The 26,542-nt window shown below is 42.8% G+C and overlaps 1 protein-coding gene across 1 annotated transcript in view; it reads right to left on the reverse strand.

The window, feature by feature from the left end:
- Positions 1-26,542, reverse strand: part of eda (ectodysplasin A) — an 80,509-nt gene that overhangs the window by 39,948 nt on the left and 14,019 nt on the right. The window contains exons 2-4 of the mRNA XM_078546175.1: positions 19,986-20,009; positions 8,750-8,929; positions 5,068-5,102 (exon numbers count right to left, since the gene is read on the reverse strand). Coding sequence (XP_078402301.1) covers positions 5,068-5,102; positions 8,750-8,929; positions 19,986-20,009 — 239 coding nt within the window. The remainder of the gene's footprint in view (positions 1-5,067; positions 5,103-8,749; positions 8,930-19,985; positions 20,010-26,542) is intronic.

Consider the following 26,542-nt stretch of genomic DNA (forward strand, 5'->3'; position numbering starts at 1 on the left):
AAGTGTCAGAGATGGACCATGTGAAAATGATGGAGGGGTGGAAATTGGAAGCAAAATTAATAAATTTTTCCAGGTCCAGACGAGAGCATGAAGCAGCACCAAAGCAATCATCGATGTATCGGAGAAAGAGTTGTGGGAGGGGGCCGGAGTAGGACTGACTCACTTGGAGTCAGTCTCTGGGGGAAAGATTTTCCCCCCATCAGCGGGGGGAGGCGCAGACGGGTGCACCTCCGATCGGCGCCCCCGATCAGGGGCGCGCCGCCATTTTACATGGGCGGGCCAATTAAGGCTTGCCCAGTGTGATGTCTGCCAGGAAACGCTATGCGCTCCCTGTGCAGGCGGGCTGGGGGTGGGGGGTGGGGGGGGGTGGGGGGGGGAGATTCCCTCAGCCGGGAGTGCGCTCTTTCGCGCATGTGCATGAAACAGTGCACTGATCTCCCTGAGGCTAAGTGCTGCCTCAGGGAGATCGGCTCAGAATTAAAATTTTTAATAAAAATGATCAAAAATTTCCCAGACATGTCCCCTCATGTGACATGTGATACTGTCACATGAGTCAGGACATGTCCATAACTTTTATTGAAAGATTTCATAAAAATTTAAATACCCTCATGAAACCTCATCCCGCCCGTGAATGAGGTTTCATGCTTTATCTGAAACCCGCCAGGGCTCCTGGCCTATTAATGAGCCTAATTACTTTTTAAATGGCCTCAATAGGCCGTTGACAGGTCGGCGGGTGCACAGCTGACTCGGCTGCGCCTCCGCGGACCTGAAAATGGAAATGACGTGGGGTGACGTCGGGAGTTGCGCCCGACATCATCCCGCGTCATTTTACAGGTCGGCAAGCGGGCCCCGCCCCTGCTCACCAACCGGAAGATCCTGCCCTGCGTATCTGATATGGAAAAATATGCTACTTACTGGCACCATCATACATCACTTGGTGCGCAGACAAAAAGTCTTCCACTGAAACTCATAGAACTTACAACTCTGAAACAAGCCATTCGTCCCATCAAGTCTATATCAGCGTTTTCCTTCCATGTGAGAAAATAGTTTTAAGAACATTAACCAACCTTGCTCCCATCTCCCCTTATCCTTCACCCACCTATCCAATCTAATATTGAATGCTGACATAGTTTGTGCCTCAGCCATTAACCCTGGAAGTGAATTCCACAACCTCACAACTCTCTATGTAAAAAGGTTTCTCTGTTTTCTACTGTAAAACTCCTATATTTAATGTTGTATCCCTGTTTCCTCATTCTGAACCTTTCAACAGCTGGGAACAATCTACTTCTCCCTTCCCTGTCCTACCCTTTAATAATTTTATAATCCATCAGATCACCACATAATCTACATTCTTGCAATAAAGAGAGACTCATTTCTTTCAAGTCTTGCTTCATGTCTATATTTACTCATAGCATACAGCATTCCAGTGAAATGGCATTGTCCTAATAATAATGTTTATACCTATTTGAATGAATGTAGAATTCTTCATGATTTTAATTGGTCTCTGGCACAATTGATGAGAGGGATCAATCACATCAGACAATTCAAGACAAACACACTGTTCAAAGTGTCAAAGAGATATAACCTGGTAGACTATAAGACGTAGGAGCAGAAGTAGGCCAGTCGGCCCATTGAGTCTGCTCCACCATTCAAGTCCACTTTCCTACCTTTTCCCCATAACACTTGGATTTCTTACTGATTAAAAATCTGTTTATCTCAGCCTTGAAGGTACTTAACGATCCAGCCTCTACAGCCCTCTGCAGTAAAGAATTCCACAGATTGACTACCCTCTGAGAGAAGAAATTCCTCCTCATCTCTGTCTTAAATTGGCGACCCCTTACTCTGAAATTATGCTCTCTGGTCCTTGACTCTCTCCAAAAAGGGAAACAATCTCTCAGCATCTACCCTGTCAAACCCCCTAAGAATCTTATATGTTTCAATAAGGTCGCCTCTCATTCTTCTAAACTCCAATGAGTACAGGCTCAACCTACTCAACCTCTCCTCATAAGAAAATCCCTCCATCCACGGGATCAACCTAGTGAACCTTCTCTGGACTGTCTCCAATGTCAGTATATCTTTTCCTAGATAAGGGGACCAAAACCGTTCACAGAATTCTAGGTGTGGTCTAACTAGTGCCTTGTATAGTTTTAGCAAGGCTTCCCTATTTTTATACTCTATTCCCTTCGAAATAAAGGCCAACTTTCCATTTGCCTTTCCTATTACCTGCTGAACTTGTATGTTAGCTTATAGGGATTAATGAACAAGGACTCCCAAATCCCTCTGTGCTGCAGCCTTTTGCAGTCTTTCTCCATTTGAATAATATTCAGCTCCTCTATTCCTCTTGCCAAAGTGCATAACCTCACATTTTCCCACATTATATTCCATCTGCCACATTTTTGCTCACTCACTGAACCTGTCTATATCCCTCTGTAAGCTCCTTATGTCGTCCTCACCACTTGCCTTCCCACCTATTTATGTATCATCTGCAGATTTGCTGATAGTATATTCACTTCCCTCATCTAAGTCATTAATATATATTGTAAATAATTGTGGCCCAGCACTGATCCCTGTGGCACTCCACTAGTTATAGGTTGCCAACCCGAAATGCCCCCTTTATCCCAACTCTCTGTCTTCTATTAGTTAGGCAATCCTCTATGCATGCTAATATACTACCCCCAATACCATGGGCTCTTATCTTATTAAGTAGCCTTATGTGCGGTACCTTATTGAGCGCCTTTTGGAAATCCAAATACATTACATGTACTGGTTCCCCCTAATCTATCCTGCTTGTTACTTCCTCAAAGAATTCTAATAAATCTTTCAGGCATGATTTCCCCTTCATGAAGCCATGCTGACTCTGATTAGATTATGTAATCCTAAATGCTCTGCTATTACATCCTTTATAATCGACTCCAACATTTTCCCAACGACAGATGTTAAACCAACCGGCCTATAGCTACCTGTTTTTTGTCTTCCGCCCTTTTTGAATATAGGTGTTACGTTGGCAGTTTTCCAATCCTCTGGGGCTTTTCCAGAATCTAAGGATTCTTGGAAGATTACTATCAGTGCATCCACTATCTCTATTGCTACTTCCTTTAATATCCTAGCATGCAACCCATCAGGTCCAGGGGGCTTATCGGCCATTAGTCCTATTAGTTTCCCTAGTACTTTTTCTCTAGTGATAGTTATTGCATTTATTTCCTCCCCCTCTTCAGCCCCTTGATTATTTAGTATTGGAATGTTTTAAGTGTCTTCGATCGTGAAGACTGAAGCAAAGTATTTATTCAAATCTTCAGCTCTGAAGAAGAGTCATACGGACTCGAAACATTTTTTTCTCTCCACAGATGCTGTTAGATCTGCTGAGTTTCTCCAGCATTTTCTGTTTTTATTTATTCAACTCCTCTACCATTTCCTCGTTCACCATTATTTTTTCCCCAGCCTCATTCTCTAAGGGGCCTATGTTCGCTTTGGTCTCTCTCTTCCTTTTTATATATTTAAAGAAGTTCTTACTGTCTGTTTTTATGTTACTTGCTAGTTTACCCTCAAAGTTTATTTTCTCCCTCTCATCTTTTGGTCATCTTTTGTTCGTTTTTAAAACTTTCCCAATCCTCTGGTTTACAACTAAACTTTGCCACCTTGTATGTATTTTCTTTTAATTTAACACTATCCTTAACTTCCTTGGTTAACCATGGTTGGTTTATCCCCCTCCTACCATCCTTCTTCCTCACTGGGATCTATCTTTGTTATGAGGCATGAACTATTTTCTTCAACATCTGCCATTGTTCATCAACCATTTTTTCTGCTAAACTCCATTCCCAGTCAACTCTGCCCTCATTCCTTTGTAATTACCCTTACTTAAGTTTAGCACAGTTGTTTCCAACCCAAGTTTCTCACTCTCAAACTGAATGCTAAATTCTACCATATTATAGTCACTGTTTCCTAGGGGATCTTTTACTCTGAGATCATTTATTAAACCTGCCTCATTACACATTACCAGATCCAAAATAGCCTGATCCCTGGTTGGATCCACAACATATTGTTCTAGGAAACAGTCCTGAATACACTCTATGAATTCTTGCTCATGTCTACCTCTGCCAATTTGATTTTCCCAATCTACATGAAGATTAAAGTCACCCATGATTAATGTGCTACCTTTTTAACATGCCCTCATTATCTCCTGATTTATTCTCTGTCCAACAGTATAGCTAATGTTAGGGGGCCTATAGATTACTCACACCAGTGTCTTCTTCCCCTTATTATTTCTTACCTCCACCCATATGGATTCTACATCTTCTGATCCAAGATCCTTTCTTGCTATTGTACTTATTCCAGCTTGCACTAACAAAGCTACCCCACTACACTTTCCTTCCTGCCTGTCCTTTTCAAAAGTCTGATAACCCTGAATATTTAGTTCCCAGCTCTGATCTTCCTGTAATTAAAAATTCAACTGCAGGTTGAAGTACTTTTATTTAGTCTTTCATGGGATATGAGCATCGCTGGCTAGGCCAACATTTATTACCCATCCCTAATTGTCCTTGAGAAGGTGGTGGGGAGCTGCCTTCTTGTACCGCTGCAGTCCATGTGGTGTACGTACACCCACGGTGCTGTAGGGAGGGAGTTCCAGGATTTTGGCCCAGCGACAGTGAAGAAACGGTGATGCATTTCCAAGTCTGGAGGAAAGAGTGGCTTGGAAAGGAACTTCCAGGTGGTGGTGTTCCCATGTGTCTGCTGCCCTTGTCCTTCTAGATGGTAGCGGTTGTGGGTTTGGAAGGTGCTGTCTAAGGAGCCTTGGTGAGTTCCTGCAGTGCATCTTGCAGATGGCACACACTTTAAATGCATTTGTATGAAACCTTACTGACTGAAAAGCTTGGAAAGCAATTTGTTTGAGAGTCAGGAAGTGGTAGCTGCTGAGGACTACTAAATTCCTGAGAATGTATTTTTGTCTATTGTCTGTAACCAAAACCAAAGGAGAGGACTTTCAGAAATATTTGAAGTTCTCAATACTCTCCTTTAAAAAACACCCAATTAAACATGCAGGTAAATTTTGTGGTAACTTTATACACTTACTGGTGGCTGACTGGCTGCAGCTTTGTCTGAAGTACCTGAAAAAGAAAGTTATTTGGCAATGAAGAAAAAGCTTTGAATTGGCAATATCTCTTTGAATCATTCGGTGGGTTTTTCCACACCTGCCCGTTGCCGCGATCTTCCGGTCCCGCCACAAGTCAGTGGACTTCTGGCTGGGGCGTCGCCTCGCCCGCGGCGGGTCCCACCCACAACAGGGCCGGAAAGTCCCGACCATTATCTACAGAATTAGCCATAGTTTGTTACGGATATTGTTAGAGTTTTCACATTATTACTGGGAATGGATTTTAACCCTTCCTTCCTGGTGGAAACCGAGCTCTTAAGCAGTTTAAATTCACTGGGTGACACTACCGATGACCCACGTGTTCCCAATTTTTGCCGCCACTTCTGTTCAGGCTTTCTTGAAACGTCCAGATCAGGGCCCGATGATGCCATTGGGCTCTGACTGCGAAAATGTCTGTCAGAGGAGCATCAGAAGCAGAAAAGGCTACTCAAGCTGGGTTTTATTTTCTCTCTGTGCTTCCCTTTAAGAGACCAAGTTAAACAGAGGTGCTCCTCTGGGACCGATATTGAAAATCTATGCCTTTCCTGCCTCAAGCTTTCCATCCCGCCTCTTTCTCTACTGCGAGACACCTCCCTGTTCCAAGATGTACCAGGGGTCACCCAATTTTCTGCAGGTTGGAGGTTGCCCTTGTTGCTTACCCCCACCCAATGCCACCCGCCAGTGGCATCTTAACAAGGCCAGGTGGTTAAAAATATTGTCACCTTATCAGGCTGAAAATTTCTAGCCGAAAGAAAAATATAATACTTTGCATTTTAACACAAATTCAATTAGCAGACTTTAAAAAAATAAATTAAACATCAATGAGGAAACCATTTAGTCCATCTTAGTTCATCCATTCAAAAAGGATGTACAATGCCATCACTGTATCCGCTTGTTTCTTACATAATTAAGATTATCACCTCCACTACCCTATACAGAAGCTAATTTCATGTTTGATCGCTTTGAAGGATGATATGGATCCAAAGTTAGGTATTTGCCACTTTAAACAATAACAATATGTCAAGTGGGCATGAGTCATTATTTAAAATAATGTTCTAGATTCACCTTTTCTATAATATTTCCTATGTTAAATCAGTCTGGAATCATCTTTTTTAGTTGCTTCTTTGCAAGGCTGAACAGCTAATCTCATGCTAGGGCTAAGGAATCAGGCTTGTGACTCTTCCTTGTGCTGTCTTGAAAGTCTCCTTTACAACTGAATGGCAATTTCACAATGGTTTAACAGGCATGAATGAAAACGTTGCAAGATGAAAAATAGAAATGACATTGCCAATTTTAAATGGAAAAGATAATGAATAAACAATCAAAATAGCTGCCAGCTATTACAACTTTAACAAAATGTTCTGTCTAGTTTTCAGCGGAGATATTTTAAATCCTAAAGCCCCTGTCTTAATAGAATGTCACTCATCAACCCTCAAAGTGGTTTTGCAGGTAGCTCAGAATAGAAGTTTCTTCAGTTGACTTCTGAATCTGATAGAAAATTGGCCAAGTTGAGTTTGGACACCAAGGGAAAAATTCCGCCCCCCCCCACCCCCATGGGGGTGTTGTGCAGGGGTGGGCGGAGGTGGGCGCGAACCTGATCGGCACCCCCGATCGGGTCCACGCCGCCATTTTACATGGGCGGGCCAATTAAGGCCCGCCCATCGTGACGCGCGCCCGGAAGCGCTGAGCGCTCCCTGTGCAGGTGGGGGGGATTCCCTGAGTGCTTCCCTGCGCATTTTCGCGCATGCGCGCGGAAGAGTGCAGAGATTTCCCTGCGGCACGGAGGTGCCTCAGGGAGATCCATTTGCCATGTGTAAGTTTAAATAAAGGAAGGAAAAAACTGCTAAAAAATTACCCTCATGTGACAGTGTCACATGAGCTGGGACTTGTCAAAGAATTAACTTGAAAATTTTTATTACATTTTAAAACACTTCATGAAACCTCATCCCGCCCGTGGATGAGGTTTCATGAAAAATGTGAAGGCCGCCTGGGCTCTTTGCCTGCCCCCCGCCACCCTTAAGGTTGGACGGGCAGCTCATCTAATTGAGTTAATGACCATTTAAGTGGCCTTAATAGGCCTTTGACAGTTTGGCGGGTGCACAGCCAAGTCGTTTTACGCATTGGCGAGTGGGTCCCAGCCCTGCTTGCCGACCGGAGAATTCTGCCCCAATACTTGACAACATACCACTGGTTAGGTCTCAGCTGGAGTTACGCTTTCAGTTCTGGAGACTACACCTTCGGAACAGTGAAAAGGCCCTAGAGTGGGTGCAGAAGAGATTTACTAGATTGGCTCCAGGAATGGGGTAGTTCAGTTCAGTGGAGAAACTAGGGTTGTTCTCCTTAGTGCAAGGAAGGTTATGCGGAAAATGAGAGGTGCTCAGAATCATGACTGGTTTTTGTAGAGTAAATAAGAAATCGTTTCCAGCAGCAGGGGGTCAGTAACCAGGAGGCACAGATTTAAGGTGATAGCCAATTAAACCAGACGGGATAAAAGGAGTTTTTTATTTAGACAGGGAGTTATGATGATCTGGAAAGCACTGCCAGAAATGGTGGTGGAAATAGATTCAAATAGTAACCTTCAAAAGGAAACTGGGAGGGTGGGGGGGTGGGGGCGAGCCATCTGCCCCCCAGTATTACTCAACTCCATGTGTCCTCAGTTGCATACCTCCTTTCCAAGCATGTATGGAATCAAATCAACCCACATCCTGCAGTAGGTTGCTACATCAATGCAGTATGACACTGCATTTAGCTGAAACTATTGGTGAAACCTTTTTTGTTTATTCACTTATTTGAACATCTCAACGAATCCCTAATCTTCGCCAAATCAGCCGCTACATTAGGAGAAAACAGCTTCTCCATACGTGAAATCAAAAATGACTCAACCTTTGCACCTCAGACAAAGACATCATTGATCAAAGCCTGTCCCCAACTCAGATGAGTTTGAGTTGAGTAAGAGAACTAAATGACTACAAATTCTCTTATCAATTATTCAAAATAGATTTACGAAGTCACAATACAGATCAGGTCAAAGATCTCCAGATGATCAGCTAATCAGAACTAAACTTAGCTAAAAAAAATTCAAGAGAAGTTCGGGGAAGGACTTTCTGTGCAATATTCACTCCCTACTATTAAGAAATATGATCACATGTTATACTTATTGCATGTCCAATTATCATCTTTCCACTGTGCTTTTTTGGAGACATATGTATCCTTTCTCAGATTTATGTTTCTCTTGGACTTAAGTCAAGGTGCAACCAAGGAGAAAATTCAACTTCAAACCTCGTTGGTGCTATTTGCAAGGGGTGTTATAACATTCTTTCCCAGATGAAGATTAGGAAGGTGGAGGTGAAGAGTAGGGTGGGCTTGGACAGAGTTATAACATTTTCCTACCTTTTGAACAAGGTTTTTTTTTCAGAAAGGTGTTGATTATTTTACAGAAAATAATCCACTCAGAAATCTAACGAAGTGCTACTTCGACTCTCCTGAAAGTACATTTTCAGATTGGAAAAAAAACCGTGGAGAGAGAACAAGGTACAAAGTACTGAACCCCTCAACAGGTCACGTGCCATTTGACACAATGATGGACCATAAACGATCATTCAGACCAAACTAATACTCACTTACCTGGTGGTCCTGGGGACCCTGGAGGGCCTGGCTGGCCAGGTGGACCAGGTGGCCCAGGTGCTGCCAACACTGCTGTTCCTGGTATGCCGGGGATTCCTGGGATTCCTGGAGGGCCTTGGGGTCCTGGTGGACCTGGAGGGCCCTGGGGGCCTTGTGGACCAGGGGGACCCATTTTTTTGCCTGTAAGGTAAATCAGAGAGTTACATTGAAGACCAGTTACTGGGAAGAGGCGTGAGGTAATGGGGGTCACGAGCAAGTAGACGCAAAGTTATTTGGTTGAGTTAGAAAAGCATCAATGGGATCTTGATTCTCATGAAAATTACGTGGCATTGTCAATGGTTCAAATTCACAATAAGTGCTTCAAATCAAGCAAACATTCAGAATCACAGGATTGTTACGGTATAGAAGGCCATTCAACCCATCGTGTCAGCACCAGCTGTCTGAATGAGCACTATGACTCAATGCCTTGCTCCTGCCTTTTCTCCATAACCTTGCACATTGTTTCAATTTAAATAATTATCTAATGCCCTTTTGAATGCCTCGGTTGAACCTGCCTCCACCACACTTCCAGGCAGCGCATTCCAGACCCAAACCACATCGCGTTTGCTTCTTTTGCAAATCACTTTAATTCTGTGCTCTCTTGTTCTCAATCCTTTTACGAGTGGGAACAGTTTCTCCCTCTCTACTCTGTCCAGCCACCTCATGATTTTGAACACCTCTATCAAATTACCTCTTAGCCTTCTTCTTTCCAAGGAGAACAGTCCCAACTTCTCAAATCTATCTTCATAACTAAATTTGTCATCCCTGGAACCATTTTTGCAAACCTCTTCTGCACACTCTCCAATGCATTCACATTGTTCCTAAAGTGTGGAGTCCAGAATTGTACACAATGCTGAGGTCGAACTAGTGTCCTATACAAGTTCAGCATAGCCTCCTTGCTCTTGTGCTCTATTCCTCTATTAATTAAGCCTAGGATACTGTATGCTTTATTAACTGCTCTCTCCACCTGTCCTGCCACCTTTAATGACTTATGCACATACACACCCAGGTCCCTCTGCTCCTGCAGAGTCATACCCCTTATTTTATATTGTCTGTCCATGTTCTTTCTACCAAAATGAATTACCTCATGCTTCTCTACATTGAACTCCATCTACCACCTAATCGCCGACTCCACCAACTTGTCTATGTCCTTTTAAAAGTTCTACACTGTCCTCCTCACAGTTTACAATGCTTCCAAGTTTTGTACCATCCTCAAACTGTGAAATTGTCCCCTGCACACCAAGATCCAGATCGTTAATAAATATCAGGAAATACCAACCCTTGGGGAACTCCACTGCAAACCTGCCTCCGGCCCGAAAAATATCCATTGACTATTACTCGTTTCCTATTACTCGGCCAATTTTGTATCCACGTTGTTACTGTTCCTTTTATTTCATGAGCTATAACTTTTCTCACACATCTGTTGTGCGGCACTGTATTGAATGCCTTTTGGAAGTCCATGTACATCACATCAACAGCATTACCCTCATTAACCCTCTCTGCTACCTCTTGAAAAAACACCAGCAAGTTAGTTAAACACGATTTCCCCTTAAGAAAGCCACTCTGGCTCTTCCTAATCAACCCACATTTTTCCGTGTGACTATTAATTCTATCTCAAATAATTGATTCTAGAAGCTTCCCCACCACTGAAGGTAAACTAACTGGTCTGTAATTGCTGGGCTTATCCTTACAAAGTTTTTTGAATAAGGGTGTAATATTTGCAATTCTCCAGTCCTCTGGTAGCTCCCCTGAGTCTAGTGAACACTGAAAGATTATGGCCAGTGCCCCTGCAATTTCCACTCTTGTTCCTTCAATATCCTTGGATGCATCTCACCCGCTCCCAGTGCCTTGTCAACTTTAAGTACCGACAGTTTATCCAATACCTCCTCCTTATCAATTTTGAACCTTTCTTGTGACAGAGTTTCCTCCTCTGTCACCATGGCGAGGGTAGCATCTGCTTTCTTTGGTGAAGACAGATGTAAAGTATTCATTTAGCACTTCAGCCATGCCCCCTGCCTCCATGTGTAAATCCACTTTTTAGACCCTAATTGGCCCTACTCCTCCTTTCACCACCCTCTTACTATTCGTATGTCTATAGAAGACTTTGGGATTCCCCTTTACGTTGGCTGCCAGTATTTTCTCATAATCCCTCTTCACTTCTCTTATTTTCTTCTTCACCTGCCTTCTGAAGCTTCTGCATTCAGCCTGGTTCTCAATTGCATTTTCTACCTGACACCTGTCATAAGCACACTTTTTCTTCTTTATCTTAATTTCTACCTCCTTTTTCACCCAGGGAGCTCTAGATTTGTTTGCCCTACCTTTCCCTTTTGAGTGAATATACCTTGACTGTGCCCGAACCATTTCTCTTTTGAAGGTAGCTCATTGTTCAGCTACGGTTTTTCCCTCAAACCTTTGGTTCCAATCTATCCAGCCCAGCTCCGTTCTTGCCCCATTGAAGTCATCTCTCCCCCAGTTAATTATTCTTACTCTGGATTGCCCATTACCCTTTTTTACCATCATCTTAAACCTTATGATGTAATAATCATTGTCTCCTAAATGTTCCACCGGGGACACTTGATCTACTTGGCCCACCTCATTTCCAAGAAACAGGTCTAGCAGTGCATACTTTCTTGTTAGGAACGCATGCCTCTCTTTGCCCTTTACACTACCACTATCCCAGTCTATATTCAGGTAATTAAAGTCCCCCATTATAACTACTCTATAATGCTTGCACCTCTCTGTAGTTTCCCTGCAGATTTGTTCCTCTACATCCTTCCCACTAGTTGGTAGCATATAGACTACACCGATCAATGTAATTGTGCCCTTTTTGTTCCTTAGCTCGAGCCAAATTGATTCTGTCCTTGAACCCTCTGGGATGTCCTCTTTCTCCAGCACTGCAATGCTCTCCTTAACCAATACCTCCACCCCTCCTTCTTTCCTAACGTTTTTGAACACCTTGTACCCAGGAATATTTAACACCCAGTTCTGCCCTTCCTTAAGCCAGGTCTCTGTTATCATAACAACATCATAATTCCATGTAGAAATCCATGCCTGTAACTCCCCAATCTTATTTACTATACTCCGTGCATTCACATACATGCAGCATTACCCTGATTTTGACTTCAATACTTTCTCCCTAACTCCAACTCCACCTATTAACTTACTATTCTCCATTCTAGTACTATCTGTCTCTCCCAGTATTTTGTGCACCTTGGTAATACTCTCTAATATTCTCTCCTGGTTCCCACACCCCTGCCGAGTGGGTTTAAAGCCCTCTCAACAGCACTAGCAAAATACCCTTCAAGAAACGTAGTCCCAGCTCTGTTCAGGTACAACCTGTCTGGCTTGTACAGGTGCCATCTCCCCCAGAGCCAGTCCCAGTGTCCCAGGAATCTAAAGCCCACCCTCCTGCACTATCTTTGCAGACACGCATTCATCTACCTTATCCTTCTATTTCTGTACTCACTGACACGTGGCACTGGGAGTAATCCAGAGATGACTAATTTTGAGGTAATTTTCAACCTTGCTCCCACTCATAGGGCAGAATTATTCATCCCGCTGGCGGGCTTGTGCCCATCCCGAATGGGAGTGCAATATGCACGATGACGTCGGGCGAGTGTCCTGGTGTCATCGTGCACTCTCGTGACCTTTTGGTCGGTGGGACGTGGGAGAGGCGGCAGCATGCCCGCTGACAATTAAGAGGCCTATTAAAGCCCTCAAGTAAATAATTAAGCAGCATTTTTCGCTACCCGCTCAACTGTTCAGCTGGCGGGTGGGCGAATTGGCCAGGCAACCTTCGCATTTTTAATGAAACCTCATCCACGGGCGGGATGAAGTTTCCAACGCTTACTTAAAAAAAAACAATAAAAATGTTTTAACTTCCTTTTTTTTTGCATGTCCATCTTCATGTGACTGAGTCACATGTGGGGGGCATGTTTATCTCATATGTAAAAAGTTTATTTTTGTATTTAAAATCCATCAGTTCCCTGAAGCTGCTCTGAGCCTTCAGGGAGCTGTCAGCGCGTGCACCCCTGCGTATGCGCACACCTCAGTGCTCGCGCTCCTCCCCCACCACCCCCCAACCTCAGCAGCGCTAAAGCTCTTAGCGCGCCTTTCGTGCTGGCTGGCAGTTAATTGGCCAACCAGCATGAAATCGCGGTCGGAGCCCGATCGCTGGTGGCAATCAGTCTCTCGGCCGTTTCTGGGCCTGCCTGCCAGACAGGGGAAAATCTTTCCCGCACAATATTTGGCAAAGCTACTGAGAAGCTGGCTATGTAGTTTTAAAATTACAAGATAATGGAGGTTGCTTTCTTATCATTTTGATAAGTTGATCGAATGCCCAGTTTTTTGGCTTTGGGAAGAGATGACATTCAGGAAACCTCAATTGAAATGGAACCAATGTTCCCCAGTGAAACTCCCCCCACTCACATCTCCCATGAGTGAACACCTTGTACCAATCTTGAGAAGACAGATATCTGAAGAATTTTCATGACATCAGTTCTTGACCAACTCGAGATATCCCAACAGCACAGCGTTTAAAGTTGCAGGCATCACAAGCTACGCTCCTCGTTGTAAGATGTTTTAAGTTTGCAGCTGTGATTAGTCACGCTGGCAGAAGTCCCCATGGGAAATGTTATGGGTGAAAACGTTAATAAAATAAAAAAGTAAAGAACAAAACAGCGGCAGAGATTTAAGAATTTCTGCTTTGTTCTCTCAGAGGAATAAAGAGTGGATTCATCTGCAACAAATGAGGAGCAACTAAAATTAAATAAGGTATATCACTGACGTCTCCATCCAATACGATTATACAGATTGCAGAACTGTCTTTCATAGTTCAGATTTCAGGTGCCCAAATTTTATAAAATACTGTGTGTGCACCTACATTTGAATTTAGGGAAGAAAAGCAGCAGCGTTGTGGAACCTGGTGATATGATGCAGCTTTATCATGTTGCTGAGAAAGCCACAGTCCTTTAATATACACCCGTGATTTCCGATAGAAATGCATCTTAACCAACCTTTCCATGAATCAGTCTGTAAGTGCAATGCACAACCACCCCATTTCTCTTACCTCATTCACTGTTCCCATCCCCAGTAGACCATCAACCTTAGGTTGAATCAGATGATAAGAAAATCTGGCATCAAGTTTGATCCAAAAGTAAGACTGAGTACCCAGTCCTATATCCTATCCAACATTAAGACTGCTCAACTCCATCTCAGTGTCGTCACCCACTGGTGACCCTACATAACCCCAATCAAAATCCTTACATTTGTCAATTCTAGTCTTGAATTGTCCTCTTTGCTGACCTCCTACATCCCATAAACTCTAACCCATCCAAAAATTCTTTTGTCTATTTCCTGTCCTGCACTAAGTTCCATTTATCCATTACTCTGTCCTCACTGACTGCATTGCCATTCCCATTTTGCCTCTGAAACAAACTTTTGTCCTCTCTTGGGCCCTTTGGCCCCCAAGTCTGGCCTTCTGCACATTTCCTCTTCCCTTCATCCCACAATTCGCGGCAAGGCCATCCACCTCCTCAGCACTTCCTTCTGGAATTCTCACTGCCTCTCTGCTTTACTTAAGTGAGAGGAGCAGTGGGGCCATTAACAGTGAGAGAGCGAGAGGAGCAGCGGGGCCATTAACAGTGAGAGAATGAGAGGAGCAGCGGGGCCATTAACAGTGAGAGAGCGAGAGGAGCAGTGGGGCCATTAACAGTGAGAGAGCGAGAGGAGCAGTGGGGCCATTAACAGTGAGAGAATGAGAGGAGCAGCAGGGCCATTAACAGCGAGAGAGTGAGAGGAGCAGCAGGGCCATTAACAGCAAGAGAATGCGAGAGGAGTGAGAAACCATTAAAGAGAGCGGAGAGAGAAGCGAGAGACCATTAAAGAGTGCAGAGAGCAGCTGATTGGTGGGTAGCATTGGTGAGCTTTAGTTTGTGCTTAGGTCTCTAGTCTTTTTTTGTCTTTTTTTGCTTTTCTCTTTTCTTAGAAGTAGCTTGTTAAGTATAAGATTGATACTGGTGTGTAAAAAAAATGACAATAAAGTGTAAAGAGCGGTGGATTCTTCAAGCAGGGATACTAGAGTAATTAATTAAGTAATTAAATAAACACGTAATTAAATAAATAAGTAATTAAATGCAATGGCAGGATGGGTGATGTGTTGCTGCTGCAGCATATGGGTATGCTAGGCACTGAGGTGATCTAGAGTGAACACATCTGTAGTAAGTGTTTTCAGCTCGAGGAACTTTGGATCTGAGTTAAGGAGCTGGAGTCCGAGCTGCAGACATTGCACCACATCAGGGAGGGGGAATGTTACCTGGACACTTTGCTCCAGGAAGCGGTCACACCTCTCAGATTAGGTAATACAAATTTGGTCTGTGATCAGGGGCAAGGCGGTGTGACTGCAGGTGAAGCAGGTATAGGGACCCAAGGGGTAGTGTTCGAGGAGCCTCAGCCCCCGCAACTGTCCAACAGTTATGAGGTGCTTGCAAGCTGTGTGGAGGAGAGAGGGGACTGCAGGGAGGATGAGTGAACTGACCACGGCACCGTGGTACAGGGAACCATTCAAGTAGGGGGAGGAAATAGGAGCATAGTAGTGGTAGGGAACAGTATAATTAGGGGCTAGATACTGTTCTCTGCAGATGGTAATGTGTAACGAGGCAGGTTTAATAAATGATCTCAGAGTGAAAGATTCTCTAGGAAACAGTGACGATAACATGGTAGAATTTAGCATTCAGTTTGAGAGTGAGAAACTTGGGTCAGAAGCAACTGCGCTAAACTTAAATAAGGGTAATTACAAAGGAATGAGGGCAGAGTTGGTTAGAGGATTGGGAAAGGAGTTCAGCAGAAAAGATGGTTGATCAACAATGGCAGACGTTTAAGAAAATAGTTCATGACTCACAACAAAATATATCCCAGTGGGAAAGAAGGATTATAGGAAGGGGTTAAACCATGGTTAACCAAGGAAGTTAAGGGTAGTATCAAATTGAAAAAAAAAACATACAATGTGGCAAAGATTAGTGGTAAACCAGAGGATTGGGAATGTTTTAAAAACCAACAAAAGATGACCAAAAAAATAATAAAAAGGGAGAAAATAAACTTTGACGGTAAATTAGTAAGTAATATAAAAACGGGCAGTAAGAGCTTCTTTAAATATATAAAAAGAGAGATGCCAAAGGGAACATAGGCCCCTTAGAGAATGAAGCTAGGGAAATAATAATGGGGAACCAGGAAATGACAGAGGAGTTGAATGTATACTTTGCTTCAGTTGTCATGGTAGAAGACACTAATGAGATTCCAATAATACTAAATAATCAAGGGGCAAAAGGGATGGAGGAAATAAATACATTAACTATCACTGGAGAAAAAGTACTAGGGAAACTAATGGGGCTAAAGGCTGATAAGTCCCCTGGACTTGATGGGTTGCATCCTAGCATATTAAAGGAAGTAACAACACAGATAGTGGATGCACTGGTAGTAATATTCCAAGAATACTTAGATTCTGGAAAAGTCCCAGAAGGTTGGAAAGCTGCTAATGTAACACCCATATTCAAAAAGGGAGGGAGACAAAAAACAGGTATATATAGGTATAGGCCAGTTAGTTTAACATCCATCATTGGGAAAATGTTAGAGTTTATTATAAAGGATGTAATAGCAGAACATATAGAATTACATAATCTAATCTGGCAGAGTCAGCATGGCTTCATGAAGGGGAAATCATGCCTGACAAATGACCTGGAATTCTTTGATGAGGTAACAAGCAGGATAGATAAAAGGGAACCAGTAGATGTGATATATTTGGATTTCCAAAGGCGTTCGAAAAAGTACTGCACATAAGGCTATTTAATAATAAAAGAACCCATGGCATTGGGGGTACTTTATTAACATGGATAGAGGATTGGCTAACTAATAGAAGTCAGAGAGTTGGGATAAGGAGGGCATTTTCGGGATGGCAACCTGTAACTAGTGGAGTGCCACAGGGATCAGTGCTGAGGCCTCAATTATTTACAATACATATTAATAACTTACATGAGGGAAGTGAGTGTACTATCGCCAATTGTGCGGATGACACAAAAATAGGTGGGAAGACAAGTGGTGAGGATGACACAAAGAGTCTACAGAGGGATATAAACAGGTTAAGAGAGTTGGCAAAAACTTGGCAGATGGATATAATGTGGGAAAATGTGAGGTTATGCATTTTGGCAGGAAGAATAGAGGAGCTGAATATTATTTAAATGGAGAAAGACTGCAGAGAGCTACAGCACAGAGGGATTTGGGAATCCTTGTGCATTAATCTCAAAAAGCTAACGTACAAGTTCAGCAGGTAATAGGGAAGGCAAATGAAATGTTGGCCTTTATTTCAAAGAGAATGGAGTATAAAAATTGGGAAAGTCTTGCTAAAACTATACAAGGCACTAGTTAGACCTCACCTAGAATACTATGAACAATTTTGTCCCCTTATCTAAGGTAAGATACTGGTATTGGAGGCAGTCCAGAGAAGGTTCACTAGGTTGATTCGGGGTATGGAGGGATTTTCTTATGTGGAGAGATTGAGTGGGTTGGGCTTGTACTCATTGGAGTTTCAAATAATGAGAGGCGACCTTATTGAAACATATAAGATTCTTAGGGGGGTTGACAGGGTAGATGCTGAGAGATTGTTTCCCCTTTTGGGAGAGTCTAGGACCAGAGTGCATAATCTCAGAGTAAGGGGTCACCCATTTAAGACAGAGATGAGGAGGAATTTCTTCTCTCAGAGGGTAGTCAATCTGTGGAATTTTTTACCGCAGAGGGCTGTAGAGGCTGGGTCATTAAGTACATTCAAGGCTGAGATATACAGATTTTTAATCAGTAAGGGAATCCAAGGGCTATGGGGTAATGGCAGGAAAGTGGAGTTGAGGATTATCAGGTCAGCCATGATCTCATTGAATGGTGGAGCAGACACGATGGGCCAAATGGCCTACTTCTGCTCCTCTGTCTTATGGTCTACCCCCTCTCTCTCTCTCTTTAAAAGCCTTTTTAAAACCCACCTTTTCGATTAAGCTTTTGGCCACCTCTTCTAACTCTCCCACTGTTTATCTCCCCCCAACCCCCACAGCAACACCCCCTCCCAACGGTTTTCCCCTATTCCCTCCTTCTTTTAAGCATCTTGGGATGTGTTTCTATGGAAAAGACACCATACAGATTGGAAAGGTCCCAGGTTCTGATGGAAGATCATTGACCTGAAATGTTAACACTGTTTCACTCTCCACAGATGCTGCTGGACCTGCTGAGTACTCCCAGTATTTTGTTTTTATTTCAGAATATCAGCATTCATGGTATTTTGCTTTTATCTCAGGTTCAATCCCTAGCTTGTGATGAATTAACAAATCTCGAGCGTAACAAGAGCAGAGGCACTACAGTCAGCCCTTAGGACCCTGGGGAACGAAAAGCGTCAGAATTCTCACTTCTCATCAGCAACCCTCGCTAGAAAATACATGCATTGATACGGGCTAGGGCAGAAATCAGACTGGGTTATAATGCTACATAATTACATTGCCTCTTGTACTTACACTGCCTTGGCTTACACACAAAGGAAAACAACTTATACCAGGGATATGCTCTGGCAATTGGTATCAATGGAATGATTCACAGCGTGAGTCAGTACCCTCAGGAGTGGGAAGAACAGATTTGTACAACAAACTGTTCCAAAGTGGATTGTAGGGCTGTGAAAGGCAGTAACAATCTCATCCTTTTGTCCGAATTACAAGTGGGTTACAGGACATCAAAACCCTCACTAGAAATATCACTTTCATCAATGAAGGGGCCCAGCACATGTTCTGACACACTAACACTGGAGCATGAAAGGAACTGTAGACAGTCATACATAGAAGTTACCCAAGTGAATTCTCCTCTCTCAAGTCTTGCGTAAAGAGGTTTCTCCTGGCCACTATTTTAAATCTTTTATCTAATGGTCCCTGGTTCTTGACTCCTTAACAATTGGGAACAGTCTGTTTGAAACACCTCTATAATATTAGCTCATAATGAAAAGCTTCAATTATTCCTTCCTTTCTTTATATTTGTATTTCTTCATAAAAGGCAGCATCTCAGTGGATTAGCATTGCAAAATTTCTAAAGTCTCAATATCCTTCCTATAGTATGCAGCACAACATTGTGGAACACACTTGAGATTTTTTATTGGCTTAATATTTCTTCATAGCATTATAAAATGATATAAACTAGGAGGAGGCCATTTGGCCCATCGTGCTGTGACAGCTCTTTGAAATATCTATCCAATTAGTCCCACTCACCTCCTCTTTCTCTTATAGCCCAGGAAATATTTCCCTTTTGAGTACTCATCCAATTACCCTTTGAATATTATTATTGAGTCTGCTTCTGCTACCTTTTCAAGTCAGCGCATTCCAAGTCAGAATAACTTGCTGTGTTAAAAAAAGAGTTTATGTTGCTTTTTTTTTGGTTCTTTTGCCAATTAACTTTAATCTATATTCTCTGGTTACCTAAGATTCTGCCATTGGAAATTGTTTTTTTTCATTTACTCTATCGACTCCCTTCATGATTTTAAACACCTTTATTAAATTTCTCTTTAACTTTCTCTGCTATAAGCAGGGCATTTATAGTCTACACCTGTCTTAATAAAGCCTGGAAATTCATTAGTCAACTTTGTTCCATATTATCCTCCTGTATTCATTGTAGCACAATACAACATCTCAGCACAGTTTAACTTGTGCTGACATAGATTGGCCAACTCTTGTGAACAATGGGTGAGCCAAAGATGGCGTGTACAAAGGGGATAAAAACAAAAAACTGCGGATGCTGGAAATTCAAAACAAAAACAGAAACAGAAATACCTGGAAAAACTCAGCAGGTCTGGCAGCATCGGTGGAGAGGAGCACAGTTGACGTTTTGAAACCTCATGACCCTTCAACAGAACTGTTCTGTTGAAGGGTCATGAGGACTCGAAACGTCAACTGTACTCCTCTCCGCCGATGCTGCCAGACCTGCTGAGTTTTTCCAGGTATTTCTGTTTCTGTTTTTGTACAAATGGGACCATAGCTTGAGTTGTAATGATTCATTTGATTGTCAACTTTAACAACTGTTACATCCACATTGTAAAAGAAACTAAATGGGAAGAGGATACAGATTAATATTTCAAAATTCCAAACTTCTGTACTGAATTTGTGAAGAGATAACCTTTTAATCTTACCTTTTCCCTTTCCTTTGCCTTTACCTATAAGGGAAAACAAACATAAATTAGAAAGGAAAGCTTTGCCTATCGGTCAACTTTCCTAATTCACAACAGTGACTGTATTTCAAAAATACTTCACTGGCTGCAAACCACTTTGGAACATCCTGTGGTTGTCAAAGGTGCTACCTAAATGCAATTCTTTATTATTGTAGTTCCATAATGCTGCATCTATCTATTTGGAACTTTGCGAAAGAGATAAACTCAGCCCATCATGTCTGGGCCACAAATGTCAGACTGTCAGATGTGTTAGAAATTCAGGAAGTGATATAACACAGCAAGTTAGTCAACATCAGTAATGTCTATTAACATTTCAGGGTGTGAACTTTGCAACTTTTTAAATAATAATGGTCATTCGGCATGGATAAATACAAGGGACATTCACCCGATACAACCTGGTGGCATCTCAATCCATCTTGAAAACACAAATGTTTGGAGAGGAGCATATTAGATAGTCAGAATTTTGGGGAAAGATATGTGGACCACAGTGGAAACAAGGCAATGTAGAATTCTGGGCTAAGACTTCCTCTGGTTGCTATTCATAGTGGGTATAAATATGGTAGTGAAGAGTTTGCTTGGTACTGTAAAATTGGAACCAAGTTATAAAAGACCGACTCCAGATAATCTTCATAACTGCACTGATGATGCTACCATGGAGAACAACCAAAGGAACTCTCACCAAAAAGGAAAATACTGCAGATGCTGGGAATCTGAAATGTCTTCTGTTTTTGTCTAAAAGTCATTCTTGCTCTTTGGTTAATAACTGTAAAGGACAAACCCAGGTTAATCTGCAAAAATCTGGTAAAATGTTCATCCAATGCTTACAAGTTAAAATGATTGAGGCGATTGAGAGAACATAGCATTATTCACAAGAGAGGTTGAAAAGACAAAAATCTCTCTCATTTGACTAAAAAAAGACATAGCTGCTCAGGGGTACTCAGTCTTTGATCAAAGCCAGAAATTACAAAACCCCTTATCTATCCCTGAAATTCACTCAGACTTTACTGAAGAAACTAATATTTAGGCCAAGGATTAATATTATATTTGGCCATGTAAAATAATTGTGCATCCATCAGCGTTGCCAAGCAGGATTATAGGAATACTGAGAAGGCAGAAAGGCTATTCACTCCAATGCTGCGCCCTCTACTTGGTGAACTGACTGAAGTATAAATGGGGTTTTCCTCATGAAGAATTGCATGTATGTGGCTTACAAGAAGACACATTTGAATTTCAACTAATGGACGCAAATTCCTAACACAACACTGTTGTATGACCTTTTGGTTGATTCTACTTTGTTTCCAGACTGGGGATATATTCAAAAAGCACTATTCAGTACTATACGTAACTGTCAATTCCTTGGGCTGGATTTTTCACTGCCCTGCTGGCGGTTTTGAAGGCAGAAGTGGCACGTAAAATCCAGCGGGTGGCCTGTCCGCTGCTACCCGCCCACTCGTGCCCATGCTGCAATTTTACCAGCGGCAGGGGTGGCGTTGGGCAACCAGTCCATCAGTGGGCCAATTGGGGCTGTTAATTGGGCAATTAATTTCCACTTAAGGGCCTCATGCCATCGCTGCAACTTAACCGAAGGTGGGAGAGGCCCATACCTAATGCCCAGTCCAGGAGATGGCCCTGCGTGGGCTGGTGGTGGGCGGGGGTCAGTGTCCCTCCTTATTATGGGCCCATCGGAGGCCTCCCCCGCTGCCAAAAAAGTGTAACCCACCTCCGAGTTTCCATTCCCTCCTTGGCCTATTCCCCCACACATCTCGCCCAGCATGGCACCCATGGAAACTCCTGACTGATCTGCTGGACTGGGTCCAGTGCAGCTTGCCTCCAGTCCCGGGTACAGTACCGGCTGTGGCCAGCACTCCTGGTGGTGTTGGCAGTACTACAGAGCTGCCGCTCTCTAATTGATCGGCAGCACTCTGAGGTGGGACTTCCTGTTCCTGAGGGGTGTAAGTCCCACATCACCTCTCTTAATTGGCAACCAGGCATATAATGACCACTGTAACTCCTGCTGCCCACCGGAAAGGCATCAGGAACAACTATGCATGTGTACTTGGCCTGCACTGTGGCAACTGGCACATGAGCAGCCTTTTCCACCAAGATGGTGGATGCATGCCATTTTACCTTCAGCCCAGTTTAGCACTGTAAATAGGCCAATTTCACTGCAATTTTAACCACTAAACAATATTTTCTTTTGGCTTATTGGAAGAAATTGAACAAGTGAACAAGATGAAAAGGCTTTGCCCAAGGAGTTCCTACATAGCTTGGCTAGCTCTGTTGGTAGATAATGGAACCCTTAATTCCCAGAGTCATGGTTTTGAGTCCACAATGATCTTTTCTGTGCTATAACCATTCTATGATTCACACTGGGTGATGATTTTTTTTCTTAGATATTTCATTCGAAGTACTTTTTATTGATGTTTACCAGCTCCACACTTAAGAGCTTGGTTTCCAAGACTGGCTGTCAGCAAAACTAATTGGTTTCTGTGGAAGAAATATCTTCCCGTCACTCCCAGGCATTTTGTGTTCACTACTTCAATAACTATTTGAAAAATACGATTGCTTTATTTAATCATTTGCAAGCCATTTCCGTAAATAAAATTCTCCATTATAAATAAACTTCAAAATGAGGTCCATCATAATCAGTCAAATTTTGAACACTGAAGAAAGATATATTAAAATGGTTGCTTTTTGAGCAGTTGCAATTTTTTTGCAGTGACTGATTTTGCTGTAAAGGAGAAAGTTAGAAGACACCAGCTCACAAAACATTCATGATTCTGACAGAAAGCAGAGCTGCATTTAAAAGCATCTCTCACTTTAAGCAGTCACAGGCTTGGACATTGACGCTGCATCTGCATTATGTTCAGGAAGTGCTCCCCTGGTGTTGTGGCACAAATGAGCACAGTGTACAAGGACTGCGGTCCTATAAAACCCAGTCCCTTATGTGTGATTTGGGCAGAGACTGGAAGCAGACTATTTGACTGTACTGGCTGGTTTACTTTTCTAACCTTTCCTTCCCTCCAATCTAGTCATGGGGCAGAGGGACCAATTGTAGGAGTTTTGACAGCCAAAATGAACCCAATCCGCAAAATCTGCACATTAAGTATTGCACCATCCTGGTTCTTTTGGCTGAGCACACATCAGGTAATGCAATTACTTGCTCAGCCATCAAATGAGTTGAAGCCTGTTCTTTTGCTTTATCTAGAGTTTAAATTGATATTTATGTAACTTTCAGTAAAATGCATGTTTACCAGTCATTTTCCACTTATGCTGGCAAGCATCTATGATACGCTTGCTCACTTCAGCCACTCCTCCACTCTTATTTCAAGAAACTCACGCAGCTACTTGTATCTGAATGGGTTCTCAATTCAACAGGCACACAGCAAGAGCAGTACACCCCTGGGTTCTGTGCTTTCCGGGTGAATCAAGATTCTGTCAGCCCTCCCGGTGTGGGGGGGGTGCGCAAAAGTTCCACTTGCAATATTGTGAGTAAAAGCAGAGGAGTTTGTCTATGTGTCTTGGTCAATAATTAGCCCTTAACCAACATTATAGAAGACGGCCATTTGGTCCATCATGCTTGTGCTGGCTTTTTAAAAGAGCTATCCAATTAGTCCCAATCCCTGGCTCTGAACACATAGCCTTGCAATTATTTTTCCTCCAGGTTCTGTTTTGGAAATTACTTTTGAATCTGCCTTCACCTCCCTTCCAGGTAATGCATTCCAGATCACAACATCTCACAGTGTAAAACGAAATGCTTCATGTTACCTCTAGCTCTTCTGCCTCTCACCTTGATGGATGTGCATCCTCTGATGGCTGATCCCTTGCCACTGGAAATAGTTTCTCTCACTTTATCAAAACTGTCCGTGATTTTGAACACCTCTAACAAATCCCCTCCTAACCTTCTGTTCTTAGGAGAGCAATCCCTGCTTCTCCAGTCTCTCCAAATTACTGAAACCCCTCATCAGTGGTGCCATTCATGCACCATCTTGAAGGCCTTAACTTCCTTCCTATTCCAGCTGAGGCCTAACCAGTGTTTCATAAAGGTTTAGCATAACTTCCTTGATTTTGTACTCTATGCTTCAATTAATAAAGCCAAGAATCCCATCTGGTTTTTTTATAACAGCTGTCTCAATTTGCCTTGCTAGCTTCAAAGGTTTATGTGCAGACACACTGAGTGCTCTCTGTTCCTGCACCCCCTTTAAAAATGTACCATTTAGTCTATATTGCCTCTCCTCCTTCTTCCTACCAAAATGTATTACCTCACACTTTCTTGTTAAATGTCATTTGCCATGTGTCTGCTCATCACCAGTTTGTATATGTCCTCTGGAAGTCTTTTCTCGCCCCTTCAATGTTTACTACACTTCCAAGTTTCTTGACATCTGAAAACTTTGAAAATATGCCCTGTATACCCAAACTCTAATAATCAATATATATCAACGGGAGCAATGGTCCTAATTCTGACACCTGGGGAACACCACTGTATACTTCCCTCGAGTCCGATAAACAACTGTACACCACTATTCTCTGTCCCTTAACCAATATCATATCCATATTTCCACTGTCCCTATAATCCCATAGGCTTTGCTTAATAGCCTAAAATGTGGTACTTTGTCAAATGGCTTTTGAAAATTCATATACACGTCATCAACTTGTCTACCCTTAGTCAGACAAATTTAGGCTGATTTTCATTAATTAGCCAATTTTCAAGTGCCAATTGATGCTGTCCTGGATTATTATCCCTAAAAATTTCCCCACCACCTTGGCTATGCTGACTGGCCCATAGTCACTGAGTTTATCCCTTTCTTCTTTATTGGCCATATTTTTTCTTCATTCATGTAACGTGAGTGTCTCTGGCAAAGCCAACATTTGTTCTTCACCCCTGACTGCCCCTTAGTGGCGAGTTGTCTTCTTGAACCACTGCAGTCCATCTGGTGTAGCTACACCCACAGTGCTGTTAGGAAGAGGCTTTTGATCCAGTGACAGTAAAGGAATGGCAAGGGGGTCTTACAGATAATGGTGTTCCCATGCTACCTTGTCCTTCTAGGAGTTACAGCTTGCAAGTTTGAAATGTGCTGTTGAAGGAGCCTTGGAGAGTTGATGCAGTGCAACCTGTGGAAGGTACACACTACGGGTGGTGGAGGGAGTGAATATTTAATGTGGTGCCAATCAGGTGGGCTGTTATACAATGGTGGTGTTGAGTTTCTTGAGTGTTTTTGGAGCTGCATCCATCTAGGAATGTGGTGAGTCTCCATCACACTCCTGGCTTGTACATTATAAATGCTGAATAGGCTCTGGGGAGTCAGGAGATGAGTTATCCACTACAGAATCCCAACCTCTGACCTGCTCTTGTAGCCACAGTATTTATATGGCTGATTCAGTTACATTTCTGGTCAATGGTAACCATCAGGATGTTGATTGTAGGTGAGGTGGGAGGGGCAGGAGGTGCAGTGGGGGGATTCAGCAATAGCAATGGCATTGAATGTCAAGGGCAGATTCTCTCTTGTTGGGGATGGTCTTGTTTGGCACTTATGGAGTGCGAATGTTGCTTGCTACTTATCATCCCAAGCCTGAATGTTGTCCAGGTCTTGCTGCATGCAAGGACTGCTTGAATATCTGAGGTGCTGAATCCTGTGCAATCATCAGCTGACAGTCCCACTTCTGGCCTTTTAATGGAGGGAAGGTCATTGATGAAGCAGCTGAAAACATTTAGGTGTAGGGCACTACTCTGAGGAACTCCTGCAATGATGTCCTGGTGGCAACATGATTGGCCTCCAACAACCACAACCATCTTCCTTTGTGCTAGGTATGACTCCAACCATGGGAGTAACAACTGCAATTTTCCAGTCCCCTGCCACCATCCCCATAACCAAAGAGGACTGGAAGATTGTGGCCTGAGCGTCCACTATTTTCACTGGATTGAATGATTTTTTTTGTACTTTAAGTACTGCCAAACCTCTGAGTACCTTCGCTTTACCTATTTTTATCCCAACATCAAAACAGACAAAGCTGTTTGTTTGGCCTCGCTGAGCACAAATTGGCTGCTGTGTTTCCTATATCACAACAGTCATCACACTTCTAAAGCACTTCATTGGCTGTAAAGAGATTTGGAAGGCCCTGAAATAAATGCAAGCTCTTTCTTTCTCATCATCTCACAAACTGAAGGCTGTATTAATTTTCCAGGAGGCTAAATGTATTGCAATAATAGCGGCAGCTGTGACACATACACCAGTTTGCAGCACTGGGTTAACGCTTTATTCTTGATTTTATGAAAAGCAGCACATAAAAATAACAGTGGAACTGGGGCCAATTTTTTCCTCTCTCCTCTAATTCTCTTCCTCCTTTCCCTCAGCTTATTCCCTTATACTGAGATATGGCCCACAACCACTCACCGCACACCATACCCAACTGGTCATTCTTTCTGAGCAAGTCCAGGTGATAAATATTGGCAGATTGTTCAACATTATCAGTTCTGAAAAAATGTCCTTGACCCGAAAGGTTAGCTTGTTTCTCTCTCC

This window comes from Cetorhinus maximus, chromosome 8 (genome assembly GCF_964194155.1).
Source record: "Cetorhinus maximus chromosome 8, sCetMax3.hap1.1, whole genome shotgun sequence".
Classification (NCBI taxonomy): domain Eukaryota; kingdom Metazoa; phylum Chordata; class Chondrichthyes; order Lamniformes; family Cetorhinidae; genus Cetorhinus; species Cetorhinus maximus.